This window comes from Bubalus kerabau, chromosome 15 (genome assembly GCF_029407905.1).
Source record: "Bubalus kerabau isolate K-KA32 ecotype Philippines breed swamp buffalo chromosome 15, PCC_UOA_SB_1v2, whole genome shotgun sequence".
NCBI lineage: Eukaryota > Metazoa > Chordata > Mammalia > Artiodactyla > Bovidae > Bubalus > Bubalus kerabau.
The window spans coordinates 41,862,954-41,877,625 of NC_073638.1; the positions used below are offsets into that span (position 1 = coordinate 41,862,954).

At 41.3% G+C, this 14,672-nt stretch overlaps 1 protein-coding gene and 1 non-coding gene across 3 annotated transcripts; both read left to right on the forward strand.

Moving 5' to 3' along the window:
• Nucleotides 1-1,767: 1,767 nt before the first annotated feature.
• On the forward strand, nucleotides 1,768-13,429 carry EIF4G2 (eukaryotic translation initiation factor 4 gamma 2). 2 transcript variants are annotated; one of them, XM_055548628.1, is made up of 22 exons: nucleotides 1,768-1,794; nucleotides 3,390-3,454; nucleotides 3,769-3,834; nucleotides 4,452-4,592; nucleotides 5,084-5,186; nucleotides 5,874-6,005; nucleotides 6,091-6,157; nucleotides 6,721-6,872; nucleotides 7,240-7,350; nucleotides 7,507-7,590; nucleotides 7,679-7,777; nucleotides 8,055-8,196; nucleotides 8,286-8,446; nucleotides 8,835-8,948; nucleotides 9,538-9,663; nucleotides 9,827-9,931; nucleotides 10,019-10,234; nucleotides 10,314-10,572; nucleotides 10,889-11,093; nucleotides 11,251-11,462; nucleotides 11,544-11,665; nucleotides 12,600-13,429. In XM_055548628.1, exons 1-22 carry the CDS (start codon nucleotides 1,783-1,785, stop codon nucleotides 12,663-12,665), a joined length of 2,760 nt encoding a protein of 919 aa, XP_055404603.1. In that variant the 5' UTR covers nucleotides 1,768-1,782; the 3' UTR covers nucleotides 12,666-13,429. The 2 variants fall into 2 exon arrangements, with proteins under 2 accessions (XP_055404603.1, XP_055404604.1); XM_055548629.1 differs by lacking the exon at nucleotides 8,835-8,948.
• On the forward strand, nucleotides 9,001-9,151 carry LOC129629365 (small nucleolar RNA SNORD97). The gene has a single exon (XR_008703199.1). It is a non-coding gene; the product is annotated as a small nucleolar RNA SNORD97 (small nucleolar RNA).
• Nucleotides 13,430-14,672: the final 1,243 nt, after the last annotated feature.

Below are 14,672 nucleotides of genomic sequence, written 5' to 3' on the forward strand. Positions count from 1 at the left end.
ATATTATTCTCTTTGAAGTCTAACCTAGTGTAGTGTTTTTAAACACTATTCTATCAGATTAATGTCATGAAGAATGTAACCCAGTTATGTAAAAAAAAAAAAATCAAACATATGAAAACATTTTTGCAAACTGTAAAGCCCTATAGAAATTATTTTGAAATATTGTGTTATTTTGAAGCTAAAGGGTCCTAATCCTATTTGAAATACAATTTTTGTCTTTCCTAAAAATATAGTTTATTTTTTCTTTTAACATGTAACTAACTCCAAGGGTGGGAATATCAAGTTGTCAAAGTTCAAGTGAAATTAGCTTAATAGCAAAATAACTTTAGAAAAATATGAAGGGGAATGATCAGCCTAATAATATATGGCAAAGATCTAAAGATGTTACAAACGTTCAGGGCCCCACCGCACCCTTCCATATTCTGGTATAAATGTCCTAAGAAAAAAAGGCACCTCTCTTGAAAATCATATGGACTAGGTACTTTCAACCCCAAAAGCTGTTTTCACATGTCAAACATGTTGGAAACCTTGAAAATCCTGGTTTATTGGACTTTCTTTAAAGGTTATCCATGTTAAACAAAACATATACATATGGTTTCTCTCTTTAGATTACACATTGTATCAAGAACAAAATTCTAAATGAAAATGGGGGCATTTTTGTTGTTGTGTAAGTATATGGAAACATGACTCCATTTTTGTATAGCTAAAATGTCGCATAGGATGGAACACTTCATTTTACCCTTCCTCTCACTTAAAACATTAGCTGAGAAGTATAAATAGTTCAGCCTGACGCCTTTGAAAAGCCTAATCCTATTTGTTAGAGTGGACCTTATATAAAATGTAAAATACAGTCTTCAACGTGCTTTAAAAAAACAAACCAGGAGCTGGCAATTAAAATCCTCCAGACGCCCGCGCTCCGCAAACACTACTTCTCAAGAATTCTGGTATATTCTGGGTCTTCCGTGACTGTTGGACGGACATTCCTTTGGGAAAAGCTTTCTCCACAGTGAGGTACGAAGACTATAAAGCCCTTCCTTTCATCCTTTTCTCATTCACTCAGTAGGGGATGGAATAAATAGGGAGCTGAATAAAGCTTTCTTAACGCACTGAGGTGCACCGTCCAGTCTCCTGAACCCTACACTCAGGGCTTCCCTACCCAAAGGCGAAGCCGAGCACCTGAAGACCAACGATTCCCGGCGCTGCGCCCCAGCGGCGCCAGGCCTTAGCACTGCAGGCCAGTCCCAGGGAGGCTCAGCCTGCGAGGGGCAATCTCGGCTTCCCGGGGGCGCCAGAAAAATCAGTGCTCGCACACGCCAAGGACGGGAATCGGGCCGGGTGGAAGAGCGAGTTTCCTTCCCACATTCCCTGTGAGAAAACGAGGTGGAGGAGCTGAGGGCTGCATATCTCGAACACGGGATACGGACCCCGGGAACAAAGAGACAGGAGGAAGACGAGGCAGCCACACCAACGCAGACTCAGAGGATTCTACGAGTTTACGCAAGCGAGCCGCATCTCGACCGTCCCCAGTTCCCCTTACGCCACTGGCTTGGTCTCAGAGCCTTCGCGAATATGGCTTTGCGCACTGCGGCGGGGCTGCACCGCAACCGAGCTTGGCCTTGTGGCTCCTCCCCGTCGCCCTGCGCCGATTGGCGGTAGACAGCAGCCAGGCCGCTGATTGGGTGGCGAAGGAGCCATTCGGGGTGGCTCTGGTGGGTTCGGCTGCCCTAGAGTGATAAGTTCGGCTTCAGACACGCCTCAGCGCCAGCAGCGAGTCGGAGCTCTATGGAGGTGGCGGCAAGTATCGGGTGGTGGTTGCAGCAGCGACTCTTCTGAGCTGTTTCAAGCCGGTTCCGACTCCTTCCTCCCCCTTCCCTCCCCCTTTTTTGTTTTCCGTTCCCCTTCCCCCTCCCTTCCCCGTCCCCGACGACCGGATCCTGAGGAGGCAGCTGCTGTAGCAGCTGCTGAGTTCTCGGTGAAGGTGAGTGGAGCTACCGCCGGCGCTGCCGCCGAGTGGAGCGCTCTAAAATGGCCGCCGTCCCCGGCCGCTTCTTCCCGAGCAGTACAAAATGGCGGCCACAGGCGGAGCCGGGCGGGGCGACCCTTTTTTAGCGTTTCCTCTGGGCTTCTGGCACTTGGAAATTCCTCGTCTTTGTTCTCCATTCCCGTCGCTGGCGGAGTAGGAGGAAGTTGGCAGCCCTGGCGGTCTATGGCCGTCTTCGTGGCTGTCGGTGGCCGTCCTCCGCGGGGCCCGGGCCGGGACGGGCCAAGGCGCGCGTGTGCTCGGACGTGGAGAGAGCGTGGCCGGGCGGCGCGCGCGGCGGGGAGGGACGCGGGCCGGCGGGGGCGGGGGGCCCGGCCGTTGGCGCGGGACCAGCCGAGGCGGAGGAGTCCCGGAGCCCGGCCTCCCGGCGGGGAGGAAGTGTGTGGGGCCGGCGCCGTCGGGGAGCGGTGGGGCTGCCCTTGGTGGGGGAGCGGAGGGCCTGCCCGGCGAGCCCCGCCTGCGACGGGAGAAGGGAGGGAAATGAGGGTTTCTGAGGTTTTGTCGATTGGGCAGGGAGCGGCGAGGCGGCTGTCAGTCCCTCGGGGATTTATGGGTGGGAGGGGGCCGCTGGAGGCGGCGGCGGGTGGGAAGGAGGCCGCCTTTCTGCCCGAGAACAAAGAGCCGGGCGCCTAGCCGCGGGGGCGGCCTCCGCTCCTCCCCGAGGTTTGCCGCCGGCGGCTTCGGTAGGAAGCTGTCGGAAGCACTTCCCTAACTCGGGCCTGGGTGGGAGGAATCCACTGCTCTTTTGTTCCCAGGAAGGGGAAAATGGGGCGGAGGTTCCTGCTGCCATGTTGTGGCCCTGGTTTTCCGCCTGCCCGATGTCAGCCGCTGTGCGCCTCACGTCTCCCCCTCAGGCCCTCTGCGCCCAGTTAAGGGGTGGATAGTGGGAAAAGCCGTCTTCAGTTACCCCTTACTCAGTGTTGCTCGTCGTTGAGGCAGTAAGATATTACAACGTTTTCACATGGTGTACCCGTTTGCTAACATTTTTCCACTATTGATCTCCGTACTCAGCTGTAAAGGAGGCAGAAAGTGGCTTTTTCAAAGATTGATTCTATCGCTGTGTAGTAACTTGCTGCGTCCTTGAACACAAGTGAATTTCTAAGTGGCCAACAAAATTTTACTGTTCGTTTGTGTTTTGAGTACGTTCTATTTTAGTCTAACGGGACCTGCAATGCAGTGTAAGTTCAATCAACTGCAGTGTCAGGCTGAAATACATTGTAACTGAAGGAGGGTTTACAAATTTGTATGTTAGCGGTGACTAATTTTGGTACTCTTTCTCATTCTAGGTTTTTCATTTCTCCCATCCTCTTCCCTCCCCACCCCATCCATTAATATTATTCTTTTGAAGATTCTTCGTTGTCAAGCCGCCAAAGTGGAGAGTGCGATCGCAGAAGGGGGTGCTTCTCGTTTCAGGTATGTGTAGATTTTGTTTTGGCAATTATTAGGACCGAAAGAATAACCACACCAAATAGTTCTGACTTAATTGTGCTGAGGGATTAATTTATAATGAGCATGTACCTTTCTTTAAAGCCCTTAAATTTCCACTGTTTTCTGTTTGCTATCTGAAGAATAAATGTAATTACTTGGCTTTCCATTGGGCCTAAGTTCAGTCTTCATCTATGATGTACTGTAATGCAGAATAATTAAAGAGATCCTATATCTGTTTTGAGTGAAACATACTTGGGGTGTACTTTTTTTTTTTTTTTAAAAGTTTTTCTTTTAAATAGTGCTTCTTCGGGCGGAGGAGGAAGTAGGGGTGCACCTCAGCACTATCCCAAGACTGCTGGCAACAGGTATAGTAAACAGTGAAAAGAGTAACTTATATAGCAGGTTGAGGTTAAGGGTCTTTCTAACATTACAACATATAGTTAGTAGGACATCAGCAATCCTAATCATTATTTCTGCTACATATTTTAAATATAGACTATCAGTTCTTGATTATTCTTTAGCCAAATCATCTAATAAGAGTTGAGGCTCTCAAACTGCTCTTTTATTCTCTTACTCTGGATTATTTTCACTGATGTTATTTCTTCAAACATTCATACGAAATTATAGTAATAAATCTGTAAGTGTATAACGTGGTCATGAGACATTAGAAAATGTTGGTTTTCATTCACTATGTGGGTTCTGGACCAACATCACTGACATCACCTGTGAGCTTACTAGAGATGCGAATTAATCAGGCCTTACCCGGAGCCACTACAGCAGAGACTGGGGTGGGAGTGGGAGTTCCTTTAACAAATTCTTCAAGTTATTCTGATGCACTGATTAAGAGTTGCTTAGTTGTAAGGGAGTTGAGAAAACCTAAACTTTTTTCTATTTAGAAGGATTTTTGATCTGTATGATACTTGATATGTGACTGGATGCTGTGCTTAAGTTGTCTTATTTTAATTCTCTTAATTTTTACTAGCGAGTTCCTGGGGAAAACCCCAGGGCAAAACGCTCAGAAATGGATTCCTGCACGAAGCACTAGACGAGATGACAACTCCGCAGCAAACAACTCCGCAAATGAAAAAGAACGACATGATGCAATCTTCAGGAAAGTAAGAGGGTAAGTTTATTAGGTCTGTTTTGCCTTTTAAAAAGGAGGGGAGACTGGATTAACTACTTCTGTGAAATGCCAATGTTGACAGTTTTAAGCTGAAAATCAGCACATCACTGTTTGGGGCTCAGTTAGTTGCTTTCGGTCATTAGATTAAAATGCAGAAGCCTATTGTGCTGACATATTCTGTACCTGGTGTGTAAGCCAGTGATGGCAAAATATAACAGTTTAGCTCCTGTATCTAGCCTCGATATTAAGGAGGGACGCTCTTGATCTGGGTTTCGAGAATGAGATCTTGCCCAGTAGCTGGGAACCCCCACCAGTTAGATAGGTGTTCTTAAATAGGTTTATTTCAACACTGCTTTGGTTAGATGGGTAAGAAAAATGTCTTGATGTTAAAGGGGAAAGTGATGAAAGGGAAAAAGCATAATTTAAAGGCTATTTTTTTAACTCGATAATTTTGTATGTTGGTGATACCTAGTCTGATTCCTTTTTCATAGCATATTAAACAAGCTTACTCCTGAGAAGTTTGACAAGCTATGCCTTGAGCTCCTCAATGTGGGTGTAGAGTCTAAACTCATCCTTAAAGGGGTCATACTGCTGGTAAGTTAAATGTTGGCTTAACTGAAAGGAGGAGGAAAATACTTTCAACCCAGGTTGGGTTTTGAGTGGTTTTTTGTTGTTTGCTTTTGTTTTTATACACTTCATTGTTGCTTCTAAAACTGAGGTGTGAGTTAAGTGTATGTATATTTGAACACTGTTGTTGTTGCTGTTGTTTTTAATTACTTTTGATGGTATCAAACTTCAGAGGTCAATTTGAAATGGTATATACTGTGCTTGGGTTAATTGGATTATCAGGCTCTTGGGGGCTGGGGGTTGCTTTGTTTTTCCTTTTGTGAAAAAGACCACATTTTGGAAAAGTTCGTTTTATGGTGATTCCATTTTTCCAAGGTAATTTCAACTCCTCAAAGGGGAGAGGGTTTTACTAGTATGAGATATATGTAATTAGACTTTTTTGGTACTCTGTAATAGCTAACATTTAAGTGCTTACATTTTTCTGGCCTGTGTGCTGGGCATTTTACATACCTCATCTTAAGTTCATGTAAGAAGCCTTCCAAAAGAGATGTGCTTATTTCCAGGTTACCAGTGAGGCATTTGTATAGGGAATTTGTCAGAAGTTTGTTGTGCGATTCAAGATCCTTAAGACTGCAAGGAAGTATTAAGTTATAAAGAAAGGTTTTTCCAAAAGTTGTCATATTTAATTTTTTTTTAATGGCATATTTTCTGTAGATTGTGGACAAAGCCCTAGAAGAGCCAAAGTATAGCTCACTGTATGCTCAGCTATGTCTGCGATTGGCAGAAGATGCACCAAACTTTGATGGCCCAGCAGCAGAGGGTCAACCAGGACAGAAGCAAAGCACAGTAAGTGGGCGTGTGTGCTTGCTTATTTTAAGTTGATTTGGAAGGTTTTATTATCAAACCCTGACAAATGTCTCGTTTCTTATAGACATTCAGACGCCTCCTAATTTCCAAATTACAAGATGAATTTGAAAATCGAACCAGAAATGTTGATGGTAAGAATTTAATACTTAGTAGTACAGGAGAAGGCAATGGCACCCCACTCCAGTACTCTTGCCTGGAAAATCCCATTGATGGAGGACCCTGGTAGGCTGCAGTCCATGGGGTCGCTAAGAGTCAGACATGACTGAGCGACTTCACTTTCACTTTTCACTTTCATGCATTGGAGAAGGAAATGGCAACCCACTCCAGTGTTCTTGCCTGGAGAATCCCAGGGACGGGGGAGCCTGATGGGCTGCCATCTCTGGGGTCGCACAGAGTCGGACACGACTGAAGCGACTTAGCAGCAGCAGTACTGTGTAGGGCTTCCCTGGTGGCTCAGATGGTAAAGAATCTGTCTGTAATGCAGAAGACCTGGGTTTGATTCCTGGATTGGGAAGATCCCCTGGAGAAGAGAATTGCAACCCACTCTAGTATTCTTGCCTGGAGAATCCCATGGACAAAAAGCCTGGTGGGCTATAGTCTGTGCAATTGCAAAGAGTAGGACATGATAGAGCGACTAATACACAGTACTGCGTATGTTCAACTTAATTCTGAATGTTGATTTTATTCTTTTTAGTCTATGATAAGCGTGAAAATCCCCTCCTTCCTGAGGAGGAGGAACAGAGAGCTATTGCCAAGATCAAGATGTTGGGGAACATCAAATTCATTGGAGAACTTGGAAAGCTTGATCTTATTCATGAATCTATCCTTCATAAGTGCATCAAAACAGTAAGTAATGATTGTGAATTTAAGCTTTCATTAATCACCACGTACATCATTTTTGGGAGATATGAGTCAATTACAATTTTGCCATCTGAGACTTGGTGTGCTAGTTAAATATTTTAGATTGCTGGCAAAACTGCTATTTAAATGTTGTAAATATGGAAGTATGCAGTATATTTTGCAAGATAGGGATAGAACTCATTCCCTACTTAGGTTTAAATTGCTCAATTTGGAGAAATTTCTTGAACAGAACCAGATAAGAATAGTATGCTAGACACTAGGAACTGTATGCGTTAGTGGAAACTTATGGAAAAGTGCTACATCTAAACCAAGAAGAATTTGTAAACAACATGGCATTTATTTCTTTTGGTAGCTTTTGGAAAAAAAGAAGAGAGTCCAACTCAAAGATATGGGAGAGGATTTGGAGTGCCTCTGTCAGATAATGAGGACAGTGGGGCCTAGATTAGACCATGAACGAGCCAAGGTATGTGCGTTGCTGACAGAAATAGTGTAAATAGCCTGTCATAATTGTATTAAAATCAAACAGCTTATTTGGTGATATAGAGGATTGCCTCTAGTCATTAACTTTGATAATATCTTGAAGTCTTAAGCAGTACACATTTTTATTTTTCTCTCTTAGTCCTTAATGGATCAGTACTTTGCCCGAATGTGCTCCTTGATGTTAAGTAAGGAATTGCCGGCAAGGATTCGTTTCCTGCTGCAGGTAAAACTGTTTTCTTTAGGTGTGTTGGCACGCTGACTCTTGTTTACTGTATTGAAATAATATTTATTAAAAACATTTTATATTAAAGGATACCGTAGAGTTGCGAGAACACCATTGGGTTCCTCGCAAAGCTTTTCTTGACAATGGACCAAAGACGATCAATCAAATCCGTCAAGATGCAGTAAAAGTAAGTTTTGCTTTACTTTTTAATCATTAAGTGGGTTTTATGTTTATAATGGCACAAAAACCCTATTAAAACATCTTTATTTGAGACTGTCTTGTCTTAACCAGTAGGGCTTAATGTTTTTGCTGTCGGTATTCTCTTTTGAGAACAAGTTGTTTATAGAGAATGCATCAGTGGCACTCTTATCCAGAGAAGTATTTCTGATTTTACCGTTGTAAGAATTTTCACTCTATATAAAATAGCGTCTAGAAGTAAGTGTTTATTCACTTTATTTCTGAAGGATCTAGGAGTTTTTATTCCTGCTCCTATGGCTCAAGGGATGAGAAGTGACTTCTTTCTGGAGGGACCGTTTATGCCACCCAGGATGAAAATGGATAGGGACCCACTTGGAGGACTTGCTGATATGTTTGGACAAATGCCAGGTGATTTTGAACAAAAGATAGTTTGATTGCATTAAATAATGAGTTTAACAGTTTTAATGGTAAAGAGTTCTTCGTGTCTATATTTTAAGGAAGCGGAATTGGTACTGGTCCAGGAGTTATCCAGGATAGATTTTCACCCACCATGGGGCGCCATCGTTCAAATCAGCTCTTCAATGGCCATGGGGGACACATCATGCCTCCCACACAGTCGCAGTTTGGGGAGATGGGAGGCAAGTTTATGAAAAGCCAGGTAAGAATACATTTAAGGATGTTTAGGCAACAAGTAATTAAATTTTGGAATACATATGATTAGTATTGTGTTTTTGGTTTTTTTTAAGTGTAAATGTTTAAGGTTTAGAAAACCTAAAAACAATGTTTTTCTAAACCAAATTTATATCTGTGACAGTTATTTCAAACTGGGTGAAATGATTTTATTCAGATTAGTAAAGTATTAGTAAAATCACATCACTTTATTTGACAGTTAGGTTAGAATTTTATTCTTCTGTTTCATCTTTTACTTTTTCTGGGCAAATGCAGTTAAGCTTCCTTGTGGCTTGGCCTCATCACTTTGGTACTTGATTACCATAATTTGTGGACCCCTTTTTATCTCGACTTTTCTTTCTCTCTTTCTGAAATAGGGGCTAAGCCAGCTCTACCATAACCAGAGTCAGGGACTCTTATCCCAGCTGCAAGGACAGTCGAAGGATATGCCACCTCGGTTTTCTAAGAAAGGACAGCTTAATGCAGATGAGGTACATTTGCCTATGTTATTTATATACCATAGTTTGTCAGTTCAGAAATCTCTTGCCCGATGATTATAAAAAAAGACGCATTATTAAGAGGACTTAATGCTGGAATTCTTTATCTTTACCTTCTTTCTCTCTTTTCTGTACTACTTTTTCTTTCTTTGAATGTCCAGCGTCCTATGAGCGAAGATTATGAGATATGAGGGCAAGTCTTCAGTTAGAGTAAGGAAAATGGTTGTCAAGATTTTGATTGTGACTTCCGTGCAAATAGAATGACTCAGGATAAAGTAAAACATTTTTTAAGCTCTAATTAAATTTTCTGGTTTTTATTTTCATGTTTTATTGATGCTAATCCTTGGAAAGTTGTGGTATAAATACAAGATTTATAGCCATGTTGTATTTTTGTCTGGATCAGATCTTTAGTTTTCTTGCTATAAATTAAATATAACAGTAACATTTTCAGTCATTTAACTTAGATTTCTGCCACAGGTTCCATCATGTGTGTATATGCTGAATTAACTTTAGAGCATTGCAATTAATGTTAGTTTGCTGCTTGTTAACTTGGATATCCGTTTTGCTTTGTTTTCGATTCTAGATTAGCTTGAGGCCTGCTCAGTCTTTCCTAATGAATAAAAATCAAGTGCCAAAGCTTCAGCCCCAAATAACTATGATTCCTCCTAGTGCACAACCACCACGCACCCAAACGCCACCTCTGGGACAGGTATGGGATGTATGTAGTAGGACATTTTCAATCGTTCTGATAGCTTTTGAAGATGTCTGAAGACTGCTTTTTAATGTTTGCTTTCAACTTCATAAGCACTTTTTTTTTTAACGATTAAAAAGTTACTAAACATTTATACTTAATCATTTTGCTGTTCTTTTAGACACCTCAGCTTGGTCTCAAAACTAATCCACCACTTATCCAGGAAAAGCCTGCCAAGACCAGTAAAAAGCCACCACCGTCAAAGGAAGAACTGCTTAAACTAACTGTGAGTTTCAGACAGTCTCATCGTTTAGCTCCTGGGGGTGTACTTGAGGCAGGAAAACTAAAGAAACTTGGATTTCGTTCTTTTCAGGAAACTGTTGTAACTGAATACCTGAATAGTGGGAATGCAAATGAAGCTGTCAATGGTGTGAGAGAGATGAGAGCTCCTAAACACTTCCTTCCTGAGATGTTAAGCAAAGTAATCATCCTGTCACTGGATAGAAGTGATGAAGATAAAGAAAAAGCAAGTTCTTTGATCAGTTTACTCAAACAGGAAGGGATAGCCACAAGTGACAACTTCATGCAGGTAGAACACTTTTTGATTCTATAAGAACTCTTCAAATTTGAATTGACTATGAACTGACTATGTACTATATTCCTTTCAGGCTTTCCTGAATGTATTGGACCAGTGCCCCAAACTGGAGGTTGACATCCCCTTGGTGAAATCATATTTAGCACAGTTTGCAGCTCGTGCTATCATTTCAGAGCTGGTGAGCATTTCGGAACTAGCTCAACCACTGGAAAGTGGCACCCATTTTCCTCTCTTCTTACTTTGTCTTCAGCAATTAGCTAAATTACAGGATCGAGAATGGTTAACAGAGCTTTTTCAACAGAGCAAGGTCAATATGCAGAAAATGCTCCCAGGTAAGAGAATGCTGGGGATTTTTGTTTTTAATACTAGATCTAAAAGCCCTTAGTACTTTGGGTGAATTTATATAGGTCAGTGTGATTATCTTGTCTGGATAACAATAAGCATTACCACAGATAGACTTCACTTTTATAAAAAAGTTATTATGATGTGACTATTTTCATTTGGTCCAAATACAAAGTTTCCTTTGCTCAGTTCTTTCATTATTTTACATAAATCTTACGTGTTTGGAAAATTGTTGGTAAAGCAGTTTTAAGAGGCCAACTTAGTAAAATGAACTACCTGGTGATGGGAATGGCTTTGTCTCTTCAGAAATTGATCAAAATAAGGACCGCATGCTGGAGATCTTGGAAGGAAAGGGACTGAGTTTCTTATTCCCACTTCTCAAACTGGAGAAGGAACTGTTAAAGCAAATAAAGTTGGATCCATCCCCTCAGACCATATATAAATGGATTAAAGATAACATCTCTCCCAAACTTCATGTAGATAAAGGATTTGTGAACATCTTAATGACTAGGTAAGATAACAAAGTTGTGCTTTTCTACATCGAAAACAGTTAGCCTGTGTTTAGTTTACTAGGAAGAAAGTCTACAAGGCAGGGGATTGAGAATTATCTGTTTCTTGAATTAGAAATTTTTCATTTGGAGGTTGTAACAAGATCTTTTTCTGTACAGCTTCTTACAGTACATTTCTAGTGAAGTAAACCCACCCAGTGATGAAACAGATTCTTCCTCTGCTCCTTCCAAAGAACAGTTAGAGCAGGAAAAACAACTGCTTCTTTCCTTCAAGCCAGTAATGCAGAAATTCCTTCATGATCATGTTGATCTACAAGTTAGTGCCCTCTATGCTCTTCAGGTGCACTGCTACAACAGCAACTTCCCAAAAGGTGAGAGGACTAGCATCATAATTACGACAAATGGATGGGCAGTTGTTACACTAAATAATGGGGTTACATTTTGTCTTCTAGGCATGTTACTCCGCTTTTTTGTTCACTTCTATGACATGGAAATTATTGAAGAAGAAGCTTTCTTGGCTTGGAAAGAAGATATAACCCAAGAGTTTCCAGGGAAAGGCAAGGCTTTGTTCCAGGTAAATCTTAGAGAAATTTGTTGTGCTTTTTCCATTTTAACTGGTGTTACTTTAATGAAGTTTTTAAAGTGAGATATAAGCAAAATAGCCCTGGTAATATTGCATACCATGATTTTCTAACTTAAAATGAATTCTAGCCCTGAGGAAAATTTTTATAATGTCAGGGGATTCCACAGCATACATCAGTCACCTGGAAAGTAATTTTCAAAGGAAATTTCAGGTCTGATTGTAGACATTCTGACTTAGGTCTGTGTGTGGTATACAACTCAGGGATTCTCGTACTACTTTTCCCAGGGGCCAGGCTTTGAGAAATGCTAATCTGTAGTAGTCTTCAGGAGGATCACCGTCACAGTGTTTGTCCTTAGTCTTGTCCTTGGGGAATCTGGTCCTAAAGTTCTGGGTGGGACTAGAAACTACTCTTTTGGGATCTTCTTTGTCCCCCTCCTCCCTCCCCAGCATTGCTAACATTTAAGTTTGGGATGAGCCACTGTCCCATATTAAAACAGTTCTGAAGTGTGATGGGAGTGGTGTCAAAGAATTGACACCCACGTTAACTGCCCATAAACAGCTTGTGTCAATTGTTTATTGCTCAGTTGTGTCTCTTTTTGACCCCATGGACTGTAGCCCACCAGATTCCTCTGGCCATGGAATTCTCCAGGTGGGATTATGAAGTGGGTTGCCATTTTCTCCCCCAGGAGATCTTCTCTACCCAGGGATCAAATCTGCTTCTACATTAACAGGCAATTCTTTACCCCTGAGCCATCAGGGAAGCCCCAAACAGCTTGTATGTTGGGTTCTGAACACTGCTTGCAATTATAAGATGTGTGGTACTGTCTAAAAACTTTTGTTCTTGGGGCAGTTGGTTGGTTGATTGGGAATACTGCTATTTTGTATCTTCTAAGTACTACTTATTTTGTTAAATTACAAATTACAGGTGAATCAGTGGCTAACCTGGCTAGAAACTGCTGAAGAAGAAGAATCAGAGGAAGAAGCCGACTAAAAGAACCAGCCAAAGCCTTAAATTGTGCAAAACATACTGTTGCTATGATGTAACTGCATTTGACCTAACCACTGCGAAAATTCATTCCGCTGTAATGTTTTCACAATATTTAAAAGCAGAAGCACGTCAATTAGGATTTCCTTCTGCGTAAGGTTTTTTTGTAGTGTAATGTCTTAATCATAGTCTACCATCAAATATTTTAGGAGTATCTTTAATGTTTAGATAGTATATTAGCAGCATGCAATAATTACATCATAAGTTCTCAAGCAGAGGCAGTCTATTGCAAGGACCTTCTTTGCTGCCAGTTATCATAGGCTGTTTTAAGTTAGAAAACTGAATAGCAACACTGAATACTGTAGAAATGCACTTTGCTCAGTAATACTTGAGTTGTTGCAATATTTGATTATCCATTTGGTTGTTACAGAAAAATTCTTAACTGTAATTGATGGTTGTTGCCGTAATAGTATATTGCCTGTATTTCTACCTCTAGTAATGGGCTTTATGTGCTAGATTTTAATATCCTTGAGCCTGGGCAAGTGCACAAGTCTTTTTAAAAGAAACATGGTTTACTTGCACAAAACTGATCAGTTTTGAGAGATCGTAAATGCCCTTGAAGTGGTCTTTGTGGGTGTGAAACAAATGGTGAGAATTTGAATTGGTCCCTCTTATTATAGTATTGAAATTAAGTCTACTTAATTTATCAAGTCATGTTCATGCCCTGATTTTATATACTTGTATCTATCAATAAACATTGTGATACTTGATATAGTTGTGTGAATTTTAAGTACGTTCAGTTGCTCAGTCATGTCCAACTCTGCCATTACCAACTTTCAGAGCTTGCTCAAACTCGTGTCCATCAAGTTGGTAATGCCATCCAGCCATCTCATCCTCTCATCCCCTTCTCCTGCCTTCAATCTTTCCTAGCATTGTGGTCTTTTTCCAAGGAGTCACTTACTTGCATCAGGTGGCCAAAGTATTGGGAGTTTCAGCTTCAGCATCAGTCCTTCAGGACTGATCTCCTTTTTCTCCAACACCACAATTCAAAGGCATCGATGCTTTAGCACTCAGCTTTCTTTATAGTCCAACTCTCACATCCATATGTGACTACTGGAAAAACCATAGCTTTGACTAAACTTTGAAGTAGTACATACAAATATATGAAGTGACAGCTTTTGTTTTGAGCTAGGACTTAGGAACTTTAAATACATAGACATACATAATTTTGATAAGGAAATTCAAGGTGGTCGTTGCTCTTTATTTCAGGTTACTGTAAGTAACCAATATATAGTTCCTGTAATCAAGAACAGTGCTGGGAAGTCTCCTGAATTGGGAGGGACATTACTAATGCATAGCAACAAAACTTGAACTTGGCTGACATCTTTTCATCGTCATACTGAAATGCATGATGAATGCATTCTCACTGATTGTCCCTCCCAGGAAGTTCCTTGAAACCCCACAGTAACCATTAAAACTGTCTCCTTACTCTAACTGAAGCTAGCTTTTCCCTGTATTCTAGCAGACTTCATTGAAGTTACAACATTTATAGTTTCTGGTAGATAATTTTTAAGTATGAAATTAAAACTAAGTGGAGTATCAAGAAGCTGACTTTACTAGGCTATAGATAAAAATGGCATTCCTGGCACCTCTATTCAACCCTCCCCAAGGGGGAAACTTAGCAAAGTATTCAGTTGGCTTCATTTACAACCAGAATTCTCCCAATTCAGCTAGAGATTTGGGCCAAAAGAAGGTCCAATTAAAGAGTTAAATCTGGTGTGCATTAGTTTGTCAGAGGGTACTTGGATACCTCCCCACCCTGATGCTTCAAGAACAAATAGCTCTTAAAGAGTAATATTCCCATCTTGTGTGGGAAAAAAAAAAAACACCAGCATTTTACAACCTGCCACACTATGGAATGACGGTATTTATATGTTTCTTGTACCAAGGACAGTGCTTTGGTATCAGTGTACAAATAGTTACATGTAACACTTAACATGTCTAAGATTCCAC

Bases quoted from the DNA above. Each gene is read 5' to 3' on its own strand.
- EIF4G2 (XM_055548628.1), top strand. The intron at 3,455-3,768 runs GTATGTGTAGAT...TCTTTTAAATAG, and splicing joins GGGGGTGCTTCTCGTTTCAG to TGCTTCTTCGGGCGGAGGAG. The intron at 11,666-12,599 runs GTAAATCTTAGA...TACAAATTACAG, and splicing joins AAGGCAAGGCTTTGTTCCAG to GTGAATCAGTGGCTAACCTG.